The sequence below is a fragment of the Squalius cephalus genome, assembly GCF_949319135.1.
Source record: "Squalius cephalus genome assembly, chromosome: 7".
Lineage (NCBI taxonomy): Eukaryota > Metazoa > Chordata > Actinopteri > Cypriniformes > Leuciscidae > Squalius > Squalius cephalus.
Genome location: NC_137128.1, coordinates 22,470,750 through 22,491,296, shown reverse-complemented (window position 1 = coordinate 22,491,296; position 20,547 = coordinate 22,470,750). Strand labels below are relative to the sequence as shown.

The 20,547-nt window shown below is 36.4% G+C and overlaps 1 protein-coding gene across 7 annotated transcripts in view; it reads left to right on the top strand.

Moving 5' to 3' along the window:
- ptprfb (protein tyrosine phosphatase receptor type Fb) overlaps positions 1 to 20,547 on the top strand; it is a 191,476-nt gene that overhangs the window by 100,124 nt on the left and 70,805 nt on the right. For 4 of the 7 annotated variants that reach the window (XM_079875605.1, XM_079875609.1, XM_079875610.1 and 1 more), the window contains exons 5-6: positions 11,445 to 11,630; positions 17,288 to 17,398. In XM_079875605.1, the coding sequence (XP_079731731.1) occupies positions 11,445 to 11,630; positions 17,288 to 17,398 (297 nt within the window). Of the gene's footprint in view, positions 1 to 11,444; positions 11,631 to 13,666; positions 13,685 to 17,287; positions 17,399 to 20,547 lie in introns of all 7 variants that reach the window. The other 3 variants (XM_079875604.1, XM_079875608.1, XM_079875606.1) reach the window with 1 other exon arrangement.

The following is a 20,547-nucleotide window of genomic DNA, read 5'->3' as shown; positions in this document are numbered from 1 at the left end:
TTCAGCCATACTAAAAAAAACATACTCTTTGGGAAGTGGTTCAGCTAAACAGGTGTTTGAATGTGTCAGCGCTGCTTTGTTATAGGGGATCAGGTATTTTCATTTTTTAAAGAGGATATTTTAGATTTTCTATATTTTCTAAATGTTTATAGTTTGTTTATTATCCATAATTTTGTATTTATTATAATTATATGTTTGTTATTTTATTACTTTATTTGCAATTATATTGATGAATTAATTTTATAAAATATTTTTTGATAAAACGCTAAACACAAAAACACTTGTTACTTGACCAGGATCTTGGTTCCGTTCGAGCTCTCTACATCTAAATAAGGTGCTCTATTACAGATAGCAGATCGTGTGATTTCCTCACGGCTGTCATGGCTCAAGGTGACTCGGGCCGTTGCGCTTGAGTGGAGTGAGCAGATCACCCTTCGGTTGTGGTAATGGGTCACACATGTGCTGCTGTTATGTACAAACCAGTGTGCTGTAGCATAAATAACAGCTACGTGTCTGTGGCAGAGCTGTAGATCATACGAGACACAAGAAACTGGAGGACACACAGGAAGGAGGGAGAGACGGAGAGAGGAAAAACCAGAAAGACAGACTCGTGTGGATAGAGGAGGGAGAGAGCGACCAACGTCGCACCTGGCCAACATTGATTAAGTGACTGTTGGAAGGAAGTCAGCCTGAATATTCTGGCCAGCAAGAAAAAGTGTATTATTTCAAAGGTCATGGCATGCATTATACCTCTTTCCTCGCCACTGACTTAGATAAACAGCACACTGCTGAAATATTGCAGACGGGACTCCGACACTCCTAGGGTGCAGTTCACCTTTACACATGCTGCTTTGTTATTTACTACATGTGTCTGTGAAGTTGCAGATCTGCACAGCCAATTATACCATTTAAAGGTGAGAATGTTCCGGGCAACTATTGATTTTACTTGGTCTGTTTTCTGATTTTATTTTGATCCTAGCAGTGTTCATAATTAAAATGAACCAGGAGATCTGAACTTCTTGAAATCCATCTCGACTACAAAATCGCTGTACACTGAAACTCTGTTCTAAAAACAACTGCCTGTCTAGACATTCATATAAGCACATTCCCAAAGCCAAAGCTGCTCCACAAGGTAGACGGCATAAGTCAGTCCCATAATGCTTTGAGATGAGCTCTTTCAAGTAAAGTATTCTTAATTAGATGCATTATATAGCCTACAGTACATTATAAATCTAGTTCAGTCATGAAACTCTAGAGGGTGCAGGCTGATAGCTGTTTGGCCTCTACTGATCCTATAGACAATGAGATTGCTTGCGCAATATATCAAAATAATCTGGTACAGTGTTTGATGTAGGCTAGTCCTGCAGCTTGTTTTCAGAGTTCCTCTGAAACCTTCCACCTCCCCCAGCTCCACCTGCCTAGATCTCCTACGGGATTTATGAATGTCTATTTATGCAGCAGCAGCAACAATAAACAGCAGCAGCAGCAGTGTAGCAGATCTAGTCCACCAAGACCAAATACATTATCATTGTCATGCTAAATAACTAAAACTAGCTAAATAGCTCAAACTATTTTGAGAGTTGTCATGATTGAAATACCATTCAAAAGTTTGCGGTTGATAAGATTGTTTTTTTATGTTTTGGAAAGTCTCTTATGCTTGCCAAGGCTGCATTTATTTTATCAAAAATACAGTGTAAGCAGTAATATTGTGAAATATTACACTTTACAATAGCTGTTTACTATTGTTTCTGTTAAATATATTTGAAAATGTAATATAAAAAATAAATAAAAAAATGTGGCCGCAAAGCTGAATTTTTAACATCATTACTCCAGTCTTCAGTATCACATGATTCTTCAGAAATCATTCTAATGTACTGATTTGATACTTAAGAAATATTTCTTGTTATTATTTTGCCGCTTATTTATATTTAATTTTTTTGGAAACCATGATACCTTTTTTTTTCCAGAATTCTTCGATACGTAGATACATAGCATTGGTTTAAAATTGAAATCTTTATAAATGTACATTTGTGTACTTTTTCATCTCACATGTGATAAATATGTAACTTTATCTTTTTGCTCTTTTCTAAACAGCTTAATGTTTTGCCTTTCTGGCTTCATCTTAAAAGCACTGTCTTGTCTCCAAAAATGCAACTATAATAGGATGTAAAATTTATCTCCTACATCAGCCTGCAGGCAAAACAGCGTTCTGTGCTGTCTGATATCTAGGCTGTCACTGATATCACCTAACACTGATGTCATCTTTCATGAATGAATGGTGTTTTGTTCGGATACAGTGCCTGCCGTCTCTCATTCGTAATTGCTTTGATTCTCTAGAATGTATGTTATCCGTAAGTATTGAGAGGCTACATTGAGAGTATGATCTAATTTGAAGGTAAATGTGTAATTTCTTTATGTTGAAGTACACTGATACAAATTATTCTGTGGTGAAGTAAATACTACAGAAAAAAAAAAAACGAATGTAATTTCTGTATGAAAAAGTTAGTTCAGGCAAAAACAAAGTCAATTCTATATTAGTACTCAATTCAAGCTTGTAGAAATTAAAGCATAAATATCAACGTTACAAAATGTAAAGTAAAACTATCCAGATTTTCTGATACTGGTGTTCCCATCATGCACTGGGGTTTAATAATGGGGTAAAACAGGTTTACATGCATCAAAGAAAAAAAAAAAACTTTAATTTTTTTTGTTTAAATAATACACGTTTGCACATCACCACATTTTCAGTGATTCTCAAATGACTCGTCAGATGAATCAATCTCTCTAAATCCCTCCTTTCCGCGTGCTGCTCTGATTGGCCAGACAGCTCAGTCTGTTGTGATTGGTGTCGAAAACAAAACCGTCCATTGCCATAATAACGTCAGCTCTGCTTGTCCTGAGGCTTCCTACACCGTAAACTAAACACAGTAACGAACAATGACGTCGATTGTACCATATCAATCTTGAGCGCGAGTCCGATGATGAAACACTGGATGAACTAGTTATTTAACCCGAACCTCCATCACAAGGACAATTCGAGCAGGACGTTTCACAGTGATTCACTACTCAGTTTGAGGTACATTATGAGATGTTGCAACTGTAATTCCTCACCATCAGCATTAACAAGTGCATGTCCATCAAACAAACTGATTATTTTAGTTGTACTTATTTATTTACCTAGTATGTTTCTTATTTATTGCGGTGAACAGGTGAATGTGGAAACTGTATCAATAACAGTGCATACATTAGCCGAGCTCTAGCGTGAATGACTGATGTAACATAAACGTTGGTAAAACAAATCTTGCTCCATGCTTAATCTCAAAGTAGTGAGAACGACAGACAATCTGCATTAATAGACACAGTTTTAGGTAATAGTGGCCCACAACTGATCAGCAGAAGAATTTTAGTAAGACAGTAATAATGTGAGTTACATTTACAATTTATGTATGCATTTGGCAGACGCTTTTATCCAAAGCGACTTGCATTGCATTTCAAGGTACACATTTACATTCTTATCAGTTCTTGATTCTTATCAGAACCCATGACCTTGGCGTTGCAAGCGCCAATGCTTGAGCTACAGGAAAGCTTAACCGACTAACTGTGTTAACTAACTGAGTTAACCAATTAGCAGGAGACCTACACAATATAAAACTCAAAACTAAGTATTTTGAACACCATCTTTCAAGAGCAACCAGTGTGTGAATCCTACTCTGAACTCTGAGATTTGAGAAGCAGTCGCAAGTAAAATAAAGGGAACCAAGCAAAAGTTTAGGATTATACTGCTGTGATATCATGGTAAAGATGAATTTTAACCACTGATTCTTCACATGCTCGTTCCTGGGAAGTGAAAAAACAACTGGCTTTACCTTCACATTGTAGAGCACAGCTTCTTCTCAACATGATGCTATCCAGTATCCACTGGAATCAGCTGCCGGTTTGTGGGGGTTCAAGTTTTTCCAGGAGTCTGTGCGTGCAATAAGTGGGCGGCAATATGCTAATGTTTCGTCTTGACGTCACAACGAAACGGCTTATGACTCGTTTGAAAAACGATTCATTTCGATGACTCTGAGTCGACTCAGAGTCGACTCTTACTTTTATACAGATTTAAAACTTTGCAGGATGTTTTAAAAATCCATAATAGGGGCACTTTTAACTTAGTTAAGTAGAGTTTACTTAATTCCATATGCATGCAAAAACTTGCGAAAGAAAAATTAAGTACATTTTACTTTACTTTGTTTTTTTTTTCAATGTACTTTTTTTTTTCCAGTTTAATATGCAGAGACAACTACAATACAAGTAAGCTATTTCTAGATTGATTTGCTAAGCATTGTGCTTGCATTCTTAACTGACAACACATCTGTCTAATTTGTTGAATATATGTATTCAGTGTTGAGCCAATGAAGCAGATTTTTTGGCAAGCTGTATAATGTAAAAACCTGTTTTCTCCAGAGGATGACAACCCTGGACTTGAAATGATCTCTGGAAATTAAAAGATGTTGTAAAATGGATGGTGTTCTGTTGTCATATATCACTACAGAAACCCTTCTGCTCCCTCCATCAAAAGAGATGTCCCCTTTAATTGTCGTCATCCATCACTCTCATACACACCTTTCTGGAAATTACAAGGACATTTGTTTCCCAAGAACTGCTATTAGTTTAGAAGTTACCTTACTTGAGAGAAATTCAGTGTGAGGGATTTGCTGTCCAAAATGTGTTTGTGGAACTTTGTTCTTCTATGACAGTTGAGACCTCCACATGCTTAAATGAATATTTCAGTCAAAAATGTCTTTCTTTTACACTGGTTCCAAAAGTGGGTTTTCACAGCGATGCCATTTTGGGTTCCCCAAAAAAACTTTCATGGAACAGTTCTTCAAAGAACAATTTTTTTTTATAATGTAAAGAAATATTTAATAATCTGAAGAACCTCTTTCCACTATAAAGAACCTTTTGTGCAATGGAAAGGTTCCATGGATGTTTAAGATTCTTCGTGGAACCATAGATAAAAAAAAATTGTTTTTGTTAATTTTTACAAGTGTATACCATTCTTCCTTCTGTGGAACACACACACAAAAAAATATTTTGAAGAAAGTTGGTGCTTCAGAAAGGTTGCCAAAGTACCAATGAAGTCTACATTTACTTTGTGTAACAAACACAAGTTCTCCATATGGCCTGTGTGAAACTGAGAGAAATGGTAATATTCAGTTTATAAACTAATTGTCCTTCAAATCGTATCTTGATTTCACTCTGTTTCTCACCTAAATCTATCATATTATTAAGATGTGGCATAAGATGTGGCATTTAGGGTGAACTGTCCCTTTAAACACATACAGTTAGCATATAGCATGGACATTACACCAGACTCATGAGATTGGATCTAAACATGCGTGATCAGTCTCTGACGAACGGCTTGTTCTCGGTGTGAGTGCCCCACGGTGCTTCATCACTATTTGAGCATCCTCTTCTGTGGCGACGTGTTTGTGCAGGGTGAGAATAACTCCGGCTGACGTGGACGTGGAGAGCACTCGGGCTGTTTCACAGTGGGGTCTGAGGACAGAGACTTGTCTCTTCAGCGGGGTTCTGATTAGACCCATCACCCCACATGCCATGCTCTATTCTCACTGGTAATTGGAGCTGGCAGGAGGTTGGCATGTACCCCTACTGTCCTCCATTTCCCTCTTTATCCTCCCACGGTGACCCCCCCTACACTACTCCTCATGTCGGATTGACTGTAATGTGTATTATGTCCCTCTCTGCTCTGACCCAGCATTGAGGACATGCAGCCTATGCATATCTAAACCATGTTTACGGCAGCGCTTGTTATTCACATTAGATGAGTTCACCGTTCCATTTCTCTGCCTTCAGGACATTTTGTCCTACTTACTCCCGACCACCTGAAAAGCCATTGTTATTTCTCTTGGCAGCATCACTGCTTTGTTTTCGTAATGATACAGAGTTAGTTCTCTCCCATTGTTTGCCAACAGTTTCATTCGTTGGTTTTCTTCAGCACTCAAGTTTTGTAAATATCAGACTTTCAAGCCTCGATCTGTTCTTCTGTTATCTGATCGCTCACAGCATTGAATATAAGTCTCAGTGAGCGTAATTTACTGCTTCTCAAAAAACAATGTTCCTTTTCTTTCCACAAAACTGATTACAGATGGGTTTGTGGTGTGCTACTCTGTTAGCTCCCTTTTTGTGGTCACATGCATCGATAAAGCTTGGCTACTTCTGGCCTGGTTCCACAACCGAGGAGAAAATACAATAGATTGCCATCTGCAAGGGCCTGCACGGTCTTATCGCTCTGGTAAGGTCTCATTAAATACCCGCTCTGGGTTTGTGGATGGCAACAGTAGATTTCCCATTCAGGAAGGAGATTTGATTGGGTACTATCACAGGTACTATTGTTACAATGGCACTTGTTTATGGAGGTCGTCACAAGGAATTAACTATTAGCTTTAAAAGAGTTGGAAGGACCTACATCAGTTTATGTGCGTCAGTGATTATTTGTATGTTATGGCAGAGAACCAAGTAATAATAAAGTTATATACAGTTTTGTCTACATTTAAAAATATTTTAAATGTTACAATCGAACTTAGGCATCACTACATTATAATGTATAGTGTGAAAGATGGATATTAATTTTGGGATTTGCTAATAACTGTGTTATTAAATTGTTAATGTTTATACAAATTAAATGAGTGTGACATGATGAAAAAGGTCATCTAAATGTAAAAATAGGGGAGCACCATAAACAAAACAAAATTAAAAGTATAGTACTGTTACAGTATATTGTTCAACTCTAACCTCAAATAAAAAAATGCTTGTCACAATGGTTTTGTGAAGTTGTGTATACTGTAAAGAGCAAACAATAGGAAACAACATACTTTAAACTTAGAAAACATATTTAAACTTAGAAACTTAAGTGATTGAATAAGACCTAGTAATTGCTTTGATACACTGCAGAAAGAATTTCATAATTTCATAATATGCCTTCAGCATAGTCATTCACCTCTACACTATCGTTCAAAAGTTTAGTCAATAAGATTTTTGACTTATGTTCACCAAAGCTGCATTTATTTGATCAAGAATATAGTAAAAACAGTTATAATGTGAAATATTACTACAGTTTAAAATAACTTTTCTGTTTGAATATATTTGGATTTGGTGCTGATTTGGTGCTTGAAACATTTCTTCTTATTATCAATGTTGACAACAGTTAAAAATATTTTTGTATATTATATTTTTGTGGAAACTGATCATTATTTTTTTTTTCTTCTTAACTCTACAGTAGTTTTTTGTGTTTGTGTGCTACATAGGGTTAAATGCATTGGAAAAACGTAGTTTTTACATTAAATAGAAATCTAATGTGAATAACCCCTTCATGAACAAAGAACAATAGAGCCGCACCCAGTGTATAAGTAGGACATGATGCTGGAAGGTTAGATGTGGTTTTGGTAGTCATGAATCTGTAAATCATAGTCAAACTACTATCTTTGAAATGCCAGTAGGCTTAACTGCATTTTTAAAGTAACGTGATACAAATAAGGTGTTGACGTTGCATAAAAACTTGAGCCTGTACTCTTTGTCTGTAATTGTCAGGAATTTTGCTTCTCGTATACCATGACCTCAGTCAGTTGCGTAACCTCTCAGACAAAGGTGAAATAAAACTCTGCAACACAAGCAGAGAATCTCAGCACATGACATCACTGTCATTAAAGTTCACTTTCTCTCTATTGACTATTTGCTGGAACATTTCTTCAGAGCTGTTCCTCCTACTTCCTCCTCATTCCATCCACTCTCAAGTTTCCCTCTGCTCTTTACAAGATGGCATCCCAATTACCCACCAAATGTATCACCCCATCGGAGCCAAGCACCTTGTCATAACTGCTTCGGGGAAACAATGAAACTAGCGTTGGCAGGCTTTTTAAATTCAAACCGCCATCTGCTGTGGCGCCCACGTCTATGATGCGGCACAGACTCGGGACAGAGCGGGACATTTTGCAGACTTTTTTCCCTCTTACCTATTCATCTCAGTAATGGAGTCCTTGCTCGACTCAATACAAGCACACAAGACTTGTATTAAAAGCACATTTCTGAGCTTCTTCTGTTTTTTTAAATCATCATGCATAGTAAAGAGTTGTAAATGATAAAAGTGCTTTCAAGGACGGAGAATGGAGCTTTTATTTAGGAAATGCAAAAGGGTAACCATCTGTTTTTTTTTTCTTCTGTGTTTTCTTTTGTGGAATAAATCCATATTTTTCTCCATTGTTTTTAGCTTCACATACCATTTACTTTTTTTTCAAACTCACTATACTTGTAAGGATGTATGTGTCATCATTATAAACTTTACTAAGAAGCAAAATATTAAGAAGTCTATTTAAAAGGTGCAGTCAGCAATTTTTCCTCATTAAAAAGTTATGGGTTGTGATGAGTAGTTAAAAAGTAGTACAATGTATGTAAGATGAAGTCTCCAGACGCATTGGTAGCCTAAAAAAAGCTGTTTTCTTTTACAAGGCACGGGCCACCATATAGTGGTTGCAATGTTGTGGTCACATGAACCATCTGAATACTCATTTATCTCAGTAACCTTCCTGTTATCGGACTCTTTCGAACATGAAATAATTGAATCATGACTGAAAGCTCATTTCTGCAGTGCAATATAATGCATGATTCTTCATCCACACCACTAGGTGTCAGTATAATTCTAAGACGACTTTCACAAAAAAAATTAAAATTACTGAGTGCACTTTTAACGAGTATATGTGAACATATAGCGCAAGTATGTCACTTATTTTGCTCTCAAACACTTTCTTTCTTCACTTTGTCACCTGAAACACCAGGAGAGATTGTTGAGATGTATTTTTCTATTTATTTATGTATTTATTTTTGCACACCTGATAGGGGAACCTGAAAAGCACATCTTCACTCTCCACTGAGGAAACAGCCCAGTTGGTTTTCTCTTAGAAGTTCTTGTGTGCTCTGTTACCTTGTTTGCATGCTGACTATATGACTCTTTGTAGGTACTATTTGTGTTTTCCTTCTCAAGAAAATGTATTCAATTGTTTATTCAGAAGCCGCTCAGAGAAAAGGACTGGCATAGTGATACAGCCCACACTCGTACAGGTAGTTGACCTCTCTCAAGCACGCCAAGGCAAAATTGTACACTTCGATATATAACAGTTTCTGAAGGTCAGACTTGGAAAAAAAAATAAAAAAGTTTTTGCTTCTTAATGAGGCATAACTTGAACAGCCTCATATTCCAAGTTACCTTGTACTGAAAAGTTCCCTCCAGTTGGGATTCCACGCAACATTTTCCGCTTTCTAAATGATTCCCTTTTTCGATGTTTTCATAAGGGGATTAGTGATTCGTGAAATAACCCTTTTGAGGTTTGCTCACTGTGGATATGCGTCTGATTTACTTTGTCCTAAAGTCATAGTCTTGTGTGAGAGCTTTTCAATTCAGCTTCCTTGAGAAGCATTGCTTGATGCTCAATGATTTAATGTTGAACTAACTGGAATAAGAAGAAAAGATCAATCGCAGTTGACTTTGGTGCTCTGTAGACCTTAGAGCAGTGCTGCCCAATCCAGTTCATGGAGATCTACAGTACCTGCCAGTTCTGATCCAACAAACCTGTCTGTAATTATCAAGTGCTCCTGGAGATCTTAATTAGCTGGTTCTGTTGTGTTTGATCAGGGTTGGAGCTGAACTTTTCAGGAAGGTAGATCTCCAGGAACAGGATTGTGCTCCCATGCCTTACAATGTTTGTCACATGCAGAGGATTGTCTCAAACTGAATAATTCAGCCTTGCCTTTTGGCTTACCCTGGCATCAAAGAGAGTGTGGTGTTGCAGTAATGTTGTTGCTATTGCAAGTGTGAATATTATGCATGATGGGCTTTCATCCAAACATTTGTGTGAATGTTTGAGAAGAGAGAGAGAGAGAGAAAAAAAAAAGTAATTTTAAACCGTGCCACAGCCATAGCATTGCTTATGTTTTCATGTGCTTGGAAGCCGAATGTTTACAGCCTTGCCCACTTGCTTATCTGGTTTCTGATATAATTAGTGTTCATTTTCATATTATTCATATGATTTGTGTTAATTATGCAAATGTTTGATACTTAGAGATATCTGCTCTGTTACTCCCTTGTGTAGAAATAGTGAAAGGCGTCTCGGTCTGTATCAGAGTGGAAAGGGTGTTTTCCAAACCATTGAAGGACAAAGCATTATTTGCCAACTAGATTTGCATTTCCAGAAGAAAACAGCAGTGTTTGCAAGACAGCAAATGAAATGTGTTAGGTTTAAATTTTAGGTAAGCAGTTTTAGACTGGTTTTGCTTAAATTAAATGCCGCATCAGGTGCATGTTGCAGTTGTCACTTGTTTTGTTTTTCTTTTTGTGGCACATATCAACTTCGTCAGTATCAACACGTCAGTATCAACACGTCACCATTTTTGCAGTGTAGAGGCGGCTGAAGATGGTTATAAGAGCTGAAATGTTATAAGAACGAAGAGAGCAATCACAATCCATTATTCAAATGAATGCTAGAAAGAAGACCAGTGACAATTGAGAATGCAAGTGTTTTGATGATGTAATTGCTGTTGTTTACATTTTGAATTGTGAACATTATAAAAATGGAAGTCAATGGGGAAATTTTCAAACTTTGATCTTGTCCTAAAGTAACCTATAAAAGTAATTTTATCTATAAAGCACATTTAACAGCAGAAGTCTGAAGTTGTTAGAAAAAGATAATAAATGATGACAGCAATAATAATACTAATAATTAGTTATGGTCAATTTGAAATTTGAATAACAGTAATGATAAAAAACAAAACAAAAAAAAACTTTCATTATTAGTTTGTTTAAAAATAAATAACTCATAACCTCAGATGACGAATAATGAAGATAAAGAATATCATCTTCAGGTCTTCATGCTGGATTTAAAAATTGTAGAAAAGTAAAACTAGAAAGTATTAGGAATATCAATAAAGTGCTGGCTTGCTAGTAGTTTACCTACTTTATTGATCCTTTTTAATGTTTGGATTTATTTGTAGCTGAATTTGCATTTTCTTTTCTCATTGTTTTTACTCTGCCTCTTCTCAAACTCTTGTAAAGATTTAGATTAAAACATAAGCTTGCAGCTTAAAACATAAAGCTTGGAGTCCATATGGTGTTACATGTTAGAATAACGGTACACAAACGTCCTGTGGATTAGTCTCGCCATGCTTTGATCTTATTAATGCAAAGGAAGGCTTTTTTCTGGGAAGTGAATTGATTCAGTGCACTAATGAGACTAGTCCTGGATTTGCTTTAGCAGGACAATTACGCCTGGCTCACATCTCTAACCCTTGATTTATAGCAATCAGAGATCTTTGAGATCATTATCCTTATTTTGGTAAATCATTAGATTTTTTACTCCTGACTTGACCTGTTTTTCTTTTTCTTGCTGCAGAAAACCAGATTCCTCATGGCTTTCCTACCATAGACATGGGCCCTCAGCTAAAAGTGGTGGAGCGAACAAGAACAACCACGATGCTCTGTGCCGCCAGTGGGAACCCTGACCCGGAGATCACTTGGTTCAAGGACTTCCTACCTGTAGACATCAACAGCAACGGGCGAATTAAACAGCTTCGTTCAGGTAGGGATGGAACACTTCTTCAGTCCTACAATCACAGGAGCAGGAACTACTATACTAAATGTATAATATAGACACCCTATCGACACAGCTCTGTTTCTTTCAGTTTAATTAATGCATACGCAATATTGCCACCTAATTAAAACTAGAACGCTTTTTTTTTTTGTGCAAAGTCAGGCCTTTGGTCTGCCAATTTGTGCTTGCTTACCATTGAAGGAGAAATGTATTGATGTGGCCATAACATCAAATGGGTCTTCTTAAGCCACATGCAAATGGTCTGGGTAATTGTAGGCACCCCTTAAGGGAATATGAGAGCGGCCCGGAGAGGATCAGCTGCTCTATTTACATTGTAGACCTTCCTAATGGATAGACGGCTCAGGTCTGACCTAGGATCAGACGGATGAACAGGACTTTGCCCAGGCTGGATTAATAGCTCCTGACTGACTCAGAGTTTATCCTTCTCCACTAAATCCACCTCATTTAGAGGGCAAGTCACAGCGGAGCTTGTTCTCTAGTTTCTAGCATCAGCGTCTAAGTACACAGCTTACAAATACACAGTTGAAAGTTTGAATCCTGAATGCCTCTATCTTGCAAAAAGTAAAATGAAAAAAATGTACCATTCCACCAAAGATCCAAACATTGCTTCCTCAAAGATCTTATCTTTGGATGGCATGAGGCACACAACTTTATGGCCCTTTAGGACATTCTTAACATAAAATTATGACAATAAAGCTAGTCTTATCTGGCTTATCTGCACGTTTTACTCCTCAGGAGAATGTTGAATGACATGTTTGCTGTTTTACTTATAGATAAGTGTTTTCTGATAGACAATGGTAATGACGAAGTAACCTTACCTTGTGATTTGACCGATAGTTTAAGTCGACATGAAATCAAAATGAACTCTTTCTTAGGTGAATGATTTATAGTTTTCATCTGACTTCATCTGGCTGCACAAGCAGTTGATTTAACCAGTGTTAACCAATAGTAAAGTCCCTTTCAAGGAAAATTAGTTCACTTGGTCGGCCATATTTGCAACACCTCAAGAAAGATGTTTCTGGCATGCAAAACCAACTCCTTTCGGCTTGAAAACAGCTTGCCAAACTCACATTGCTTGTTTGCCAAACTGCTTGCCTTTAAAACATTTAAATAAATCATATCAAATCAGCAGAAAATTTTGACATTGTCGTTATGTTGTGTCTTATGCTCAAAATAGTATTAAAAAACATATATCTCAGGTTTCAGTGGGAACTGGAGCGTCTAACAGTGATGTGCAGTGACACGATGACATTTCCAACTGACGATTGGCTCTTTTATTTAGAAGGTGGGACTTCCATTATTAGATCCACCATATTGCGTGTTGCAGTTTTTCCCATTCATAGCAGTACACCACTGCACACCACTGTGTTTGCCAATAGCCAAATATGTATTTATGTATTGTTTTAGGCTGCTGTTGAAATAAGCAAGACTTTGGCTTTTCTAAAAGCTAATGCTAATAAAAATGCTAATGGTGCGCGCAAGTTATTAAATAAGTAATTAAATGCCGTTTATCATTTATCGAATGACATTTCATGTTGACTTAAATTCACGTGTACAGAATTGTTGCTAGCTGTTTCTGCTATTCTCACACCAAAATTGTCGCCTTAACCTGCCATGGTCCTGTGATTTTCTGAACAATGCTGTGAATAAAAAATAACAAAAAAGTAGACATTGATTGTTTCCCTAAGCTCTGCAAATTGTCCTTAAAGCATCAGGTTTGGCAGGCACCTAAATTATCTCAGAATTCTACCACAAAGAAAAATATTCCCTTGGATCTTTTTCTTTTTTTCTTTTTTTTTGAGCTAATTCTGTTGCACCAGACAGCCAACATTCAACTAATCCTCGGAGAGCAGTAGTCTGGCTCAACTTGATTCCTTTCTGTTTAATTAAGCTTACTTTCATTTGATTCCCTCCCTTTTGTTTTCCTTATCTCTCTTTGTCTATCTCTCTCGTCTACTAACACTTCTCTTCAATCTTGTTTGCATTCAATTTACTTCACCTAGGGGGTTCGCCGATACGAGGTAAGACAGCTGGAATGTGTCTCACGAAACGTCTCCTCCATTACCCGTCTCATCACCACCACTGTCATTTCCTGCTTGTTCAGTACATATTCAACCTTTGTCCCGGCATTCAACCTGTCTGTGTTCTGATGTCTATATCTAACCAATTTAACAGAAATAGATAATACTGTTCAAAAGTTTGGGATCAGTGAGAATTTTTAGTTTTTGAAAGAAATTTATTATTTTATTCACCAAGGATGCATTCAATTGATCAAAAGTGATGGTAAGGCCATTTGTAATGTTACAGAGGATTTCTATATCCATTTCATATGAATTTACTTACAATTCATCAAAGAATCCTGAAAAAAAATGATCAAGGTTTCCACAAAAAAATATTCTGCAAAACTGGTAACATTTTCATTAAAAAGAAATGTTTCTTGAGCAGCAAATCAGCATATTAGAATCAATGATTTCTGAAGGAAGACAGTAGAAAACATAGGCATAGAAAACGGTTATTTTAAATTGTAATATTTCAAAATATGAATGTATTCTATTGTATTTTTGATCAAATAAATGCAGCCTTCTATCAAAGACATCTTGTTGACCCCCAATTTTTGAACAGTAGTGTATTTATTACTAAAAAGTGTGCATTATTTTGGAGGCGGTTCACTTACTTATATTATAGGAATAATTCATGAAAATTCTGTGATCATGTACAAACCCTCATGTCACTCCAAACCAGTGGAATATAAAATTTGAGATTTTGAAGAATGTCTTGGTCACCATTTTACATGCAGTAAAAATGAATGGGGATAGGAACTTTTGAGATTCATTGTTTACTGCATAGAAATTCATTCTTCAAAATATCTTCTTTTCTGTTCCACAGAATTATGTTCCAAATTCATACAGGTTTGGAATGACATGAGGGTAAGTAAATTATGACAGAGTTTTCATTTTTAGATGAACTATACTTTGGATGAGGGGACGATATTGGACTCTTGCTAGTTATTGTGTCGTGCGTTTGTTGTGAATATTTTGAGGCCAGAGTCTTATTAAAGTTATGCTACGAGTTTGGTTTTAAGACTGAAGGCCGTCTTTAGAATCTCCAGAGTGTCTCTCTCACATTCCAGTTGGGCTGTAATGAAATTGAAATGATTGAATTTGCATACTACTTATGCTAAAATGAGTATGTATGGGAAATGAGGGCACGGCCCTGATTGTTAAGATGGAGCATTCGATCAATCACACAGTTCTGAATGAAACATGAATTTCAGAAACACACTTGCTAGAGGCGAGTACTTGACAAATCCGCCATTACCCTACTTCACTCGGTTAGCAATATCAGTGGTCTTAGGTCCCCTGGAGTTTGACTGTAAAAAGAAGTCGAAAAGAAGAGGAAAAGTGTATGGCGCATAACAAAGGTCTGTTTGTTACCCAGCTCACCTCAGGTTTTGAATCTGAAAGTACGTCTGGCTCGTTTGAGGAGAAATAAGCTGACACTGCCTTATGTTTCCCGAGTGGTTGCTGATTTTTACTGGCTGAAATCTCAGTGTTCGTGGACCTGATATTTAATTTATCTGGCTCGCAACAACAGGTCTTTGTGTTCAATTCATCTCAATCAGCTCATTGTTTTGTATCTCCTTTATCAATAAGGGACATGTATCCTCTTCATTACAATTCCATGTCCTCATCAAGACACACAGTTTGTCCCGCAGTGTATTCATTTGTTTCAAAAATGCATGTCTCCGTGTGGCATACTTCATCTCTGTTTGAAATAAAGGGATAGTTCTCCCAGAAATGAAAAAACTATCATCATTTAGGTTGAGAAAATGACAGAATTTTTATTTTGGGGTGAGCTATCCGTTTAACATATTGTATCATGTCATACCGAACACTTTGAATGCATTGATGGTATAAAAAAGATTGTAATTGTTTTGTGTCTGTAACTGTCAAAGATGTTAAAGGCATGCTTTGAAATAAGAAAATAAAAAAAATATTAAATTCACATAATTGCGAATGAAAGTGTGATTTTCACATTCCTCCTTTGATTTAGATGGGATTTTGTATTATTTTTCTTTATTGTGGTCCCTTTACTTTACAATATGGCACCATCAATCAGATGTGTTGTCAGGACTGAGGGGTGATGGCAATCAGTGCTGAGCAATCTCCGAATTGATTAGTAATTTGCTGCTTGTCAGTGTAGGAAACACCACCAATCTGTTTTCCTTGAACTTGGAGATTGGGCAAGGTTAGTGGTGCATGTTATTTCTTCCCTGCAGCACTGGGATGCTGGGAAGTAGTCAGGGGTAAACAGCAGGTGATAACCTATGCTATGGTGGTACAGCACTGCCAGAGTTAAATATGTGTGCTTTTGCTAGATTAAGAGCCTGGCAGAGTCTTGTTGAAGCAAGCACCGTATCTGTGGTTAGGACACCTGGATTGATTTTTTGTTTGATGTTCCTGCCCATGTCAAAATGGGTAGATATAAAGTATCTGCCGCACTAAATGTTGTTTCACATTATTGAGAGATTTGCCTCCTTTTGTGTTCTGAAGTGATATCTTCAATGAATGAATGCACTGCTGGTCAAAAGTTTGGAATGGAATTGAAATGTTTTTGTTGAGTCTCTTTTGTTCACCAATGCATTATTTCATTATAAATACAGTAAAAACAGTAATATTTTGAATATATTTGTACAATATAAAAGAACTGTTTTCTATTTTAATATATTTTCAAATGTAATGTTTCTCTGTCATGGCAAAGTTCAATTTTTATAAATTGTATTGGATTTTTATAGAATTTCAATTAAAGGTTATCAATGTTGAAAACATTGTGCTGAATTTTTTTTTTTTTTTTTTTCAGGATTCTTTGATTAGAAAGTCCATAAGAACAGCATGTAACATTATAAATGTCTTTACTGACACTTTTGATCAATTTAATGCATCCTTGCTGAATAAAAGTATTTAATGATAGTATATCACAGTTTCCACAAAAATATTACATAAAAAAAAGTTATTTTAAATGATAGTAATATTTCACAATATTACTGTTTTTACTGTATTTTTGATCAAATAAATACAGCCTTGGTGAGCATAAGCCTTGGTTTATTTCAAAAACATTCAAATAAATCTTAATTATTCTAACGTTTTGACCAGCAGTGTATGTGTTAAAAGACTAATTAAATATTGTCCTCATGTAACCTTATGAAGCACAGTTTTTATCTATAGTGACCAGACAGGCTGCGTAGTTTTGTGTGCTATTGATGTTTTATTCTGGTATAAATATGCCACAGCAGTAATAAAGTCATGTGCTGTAGTGTAATTGGCTCCGAGTCAATGACATTAATATCCCGAAAGCTTTTCCTAATGACAGTGAAAGGCAAATATGTTAAGCTGTAGACTCCTTCAACCTGCAAAATCAGCTTTATGCATGTCTTAGGCAGCATTCTCGGCCAATAAACTATATACACAGTGGAACAGGTCTGACATTTAAACAGGGAGTGTTTACTGATTGTTTGCAGTGAAAGTTTGTGGTTTGTTGGGGAAAGTTGCGTCAGGGGATTCATAATCGTGTTCGTAAATCAAAGAGGTGACTTTTACCCTTGTTTTTTTTCTCTTTTTCTTCAGGAGCTCTGCAGATTGAAAACAGCGAGGAATCAGACCAGGGCAAGTACGAATGTGTAGCTATGAACAGCGCCGGGACGCGCTACTCTGCCCCCGCCAATCTCTACGTGCGAGGTAAGAGACACGCTCCAGGTGCCGCCCCTATCAAAACAACTTCCTCAACAATGCTTCACACCTTTGTTTAGACCATGTTGCAATTTTGTTTTGACTTCCACATGTGTTGAACTTTGCCTGGCATTTCAGAGCCAAGATAAACTAAAGTTTGTTGAACAAAATCGTGCAGAGAAAAAACAAACATTCCCTACTCTGTTTTGATTTCATAGCAACTGAAGCACAGGTAAACATGCATATTTCTTAAAGTATTTGTTATGAGAGCGAAAAGACAAAAAGGGTTAACCGAAGGTTAGTGCCACGGAAGACACCTGCAGTATTAATATGTGGATTTAAAGGTATAATGGTGTGGAGGCATTGTCTGTGAAACAGAACTCTGGGAGTGCTGTTGTTATGAGTGTCAACCCCTTCAGCTCTTTCCATGCAGGTAATAACAGGGAGCTTATGGCTGGCTGCCAGTATGGCCTCCAGCTTGTGACGTTACGGTGCCACCCAGTAATTGTCACGCAAGAAATGAAGACTAAGCCTTCTCATGCTTCCTGTCAAACAAACGGCCAAAAATGTTATATACAATGGGATTAAACTGCAGACGTCATCACACGAGGTTGCTATGAGTGGCGTCTAAACACATTGAGTATAAAGGGGTTAAATTGTATTTTGCATTAAAAAGGATGCCTGTTTGTAGGAACATTTAAGGGTATGCTTACATGACATCGATGTCCTAAAAACCGAAAAGTTTTTCCTTCCCATTTTCAGCATAAAGATGACAACGTGGTCAAAACGATCCCCGTTCACACGGATCCACGGAAACGATTAAAAGCGCTGTATTTATGTATGTCAGGGCTGCAGTTGCGATGTCATTTTGTAAAGAAACACTACTCGCCTATAGACTGAACACGTAATACGCATGCACATGACCTCATCGTTTTCACAAATTCGCGGTTTTGTAGTTTACACAGAGACGACATCGTTTTAAAAAACGTGCACTTTGAAACCCATTTTCAAAAGTTTGTGCTTTCAGGCCGCCAAAACGCATAAAAAGTTTTCCGTTTTTAGTTGAAAACAGTGTCATGTAAAAGATGTTTTGCATTTTGAGATTATTTTTATGATAATTAAACAAGTTAAATTTTTTTTTCATTACATAATAATCTAATCACTGAGAATAATGCGGCCATTTTTACTTTATTTATAATCAGCCTAAATTTAATGCAGTTCTGAAAATATTATGTGAATTATAAATTAGTAAGCAATATTTGGTCTTTTGTGATATTTTCAATTATTTATTAAATATTTACTTAAAAAAATTGTTCAAATTATATATTGTCTTTTTATTTATTTATTTATTAAATTCTCTAATACATTGCATTTAAATTATCTATTGTCTTTTTATTGATGAAATAGCCTACTGCTTATAAATGCTATTATTTATAGTATATTAATAAATAATGCTACTATTTATATTCCCCCCCGCCCCCCATCATTTATAGTATAATGCTATTACTATTCCTAATAAGCTTCATTGTCTTTATACAAAATGTAATTTTCTTGCTATTTTCTTTTGATTTTGGGGTGAAAGAAGAGCCACACTTGTTCTTGACAGTTTTTTGAAAAATCCCCCATGGAGTTAAATGAATATTTATAATTTGTTAATCAGTCTGCTTGACCTCACATTTCACTACAAAGCAACGTAACGTGCACAGCCAAAATAATAATAACAAAAACAAGAACTTCTGTAGCTATACCAACAACTAACTTCCTCAGAGTTGACAGGTGCATAATGGGTCGCCTTTATCCATCTGTCCATCACAGACTGGGTGTGGGTGCTTGTTTTTCAAAGCGTCTCTGTAAAACGGCTAATCATACTTTTCTCTTCAAGGGCGTTCAGCACAGTATCCTGCTCCCATTCCTCAGCCGCCCGTCCTCGCTCATTTATCTGCTCACGCTAGATGAGTTGGGTGTCTAAGACTGCCAGCCTGTCAGTGGATCTATGTATTCAATAGCTGCTTCCCTTTTCCTGGTCCTCAGCACTTTTCTGGGAGCTGTCTGAATGCTCTATGACTGTCTCTCTCTCTCTCTCTCATTCTCTCACTCTCTGTCCATCTGTCTGACAGAAGACTATATAACCTGGGAGAATCGCAGTCATGTATACTGGCTGTATATGTGAATGCTCATTTGTCAGCCACTTATTCCATAGTGAAAAGTTGTCAACCACTGTCTGCTCTCTTTCCTCTGCTCCTGAAACTGATAACAAATCAAATAGAGTGAAGTGATCGCACACTTCATAACCGCCTATCTGTTTATTATATCTTGTGTGAATGGGTCCACTTACCTTTGTTCAATATTTAAGGAAGATAAATGTTAATATCGCTAATGCACATCATTGTATTGTATAGTGTTACCTTGGCATGCTTAACAAGCCTTTAACTGACATCATCATCTTTCATGTGTCAAGTTTGTGGCACATTATGACCTAAGGCTCTTTTAGATGATCTCAGTGGCCTTGTCTGCCTCACTGGAGATATGGAAATGTATGCTCACATGCATACAGAGACAGCTGTCAGAAAATGTTCAATCAGTCTGAATTGTCTGTATAGTATGGCAGTAAAGTTACTCCTCCAACATATGTTAGGAAAATGTTAATAATATGTCAGTCATCCTGTTCTGTTCTTTTGGAAGTCTGTTAAAAACAAGCAAAAAAAGTTGAAAAAACTTCTAAGTTGACTATTACTAATATCTTAATATTATATTGACTATATCTTAGAAAAGGCTTTATGTGTCACAGTGACATTTTATAATAATATTTATATTTTAAACTTTATCTCACAATTAAACTTGTCCCCATGCATTATTTGTTCCATATAGAAAAGATTTAAAAAGTTTGGTGTCAGTAAGATTTTTAATGTTTTTTGAAAGAAGAGTCACTATGCTCAAGATGCTTACCATGGCTACATTTATTTTATACAGTAAAAACAGTAATATTGTGAAATATTATTCCAATTTAAAAGAACTGTTTTCTATTTTAATATATATGTAAATGTAATTTATTCTTGATATTCTTATTAGTATTGAATTTTCAGCAGCCAATCTTTAGTCACATGATCCTTGAGAAATCATTCTAATTTGATTTGAAGAAACATTTCTTGGCTTATTTG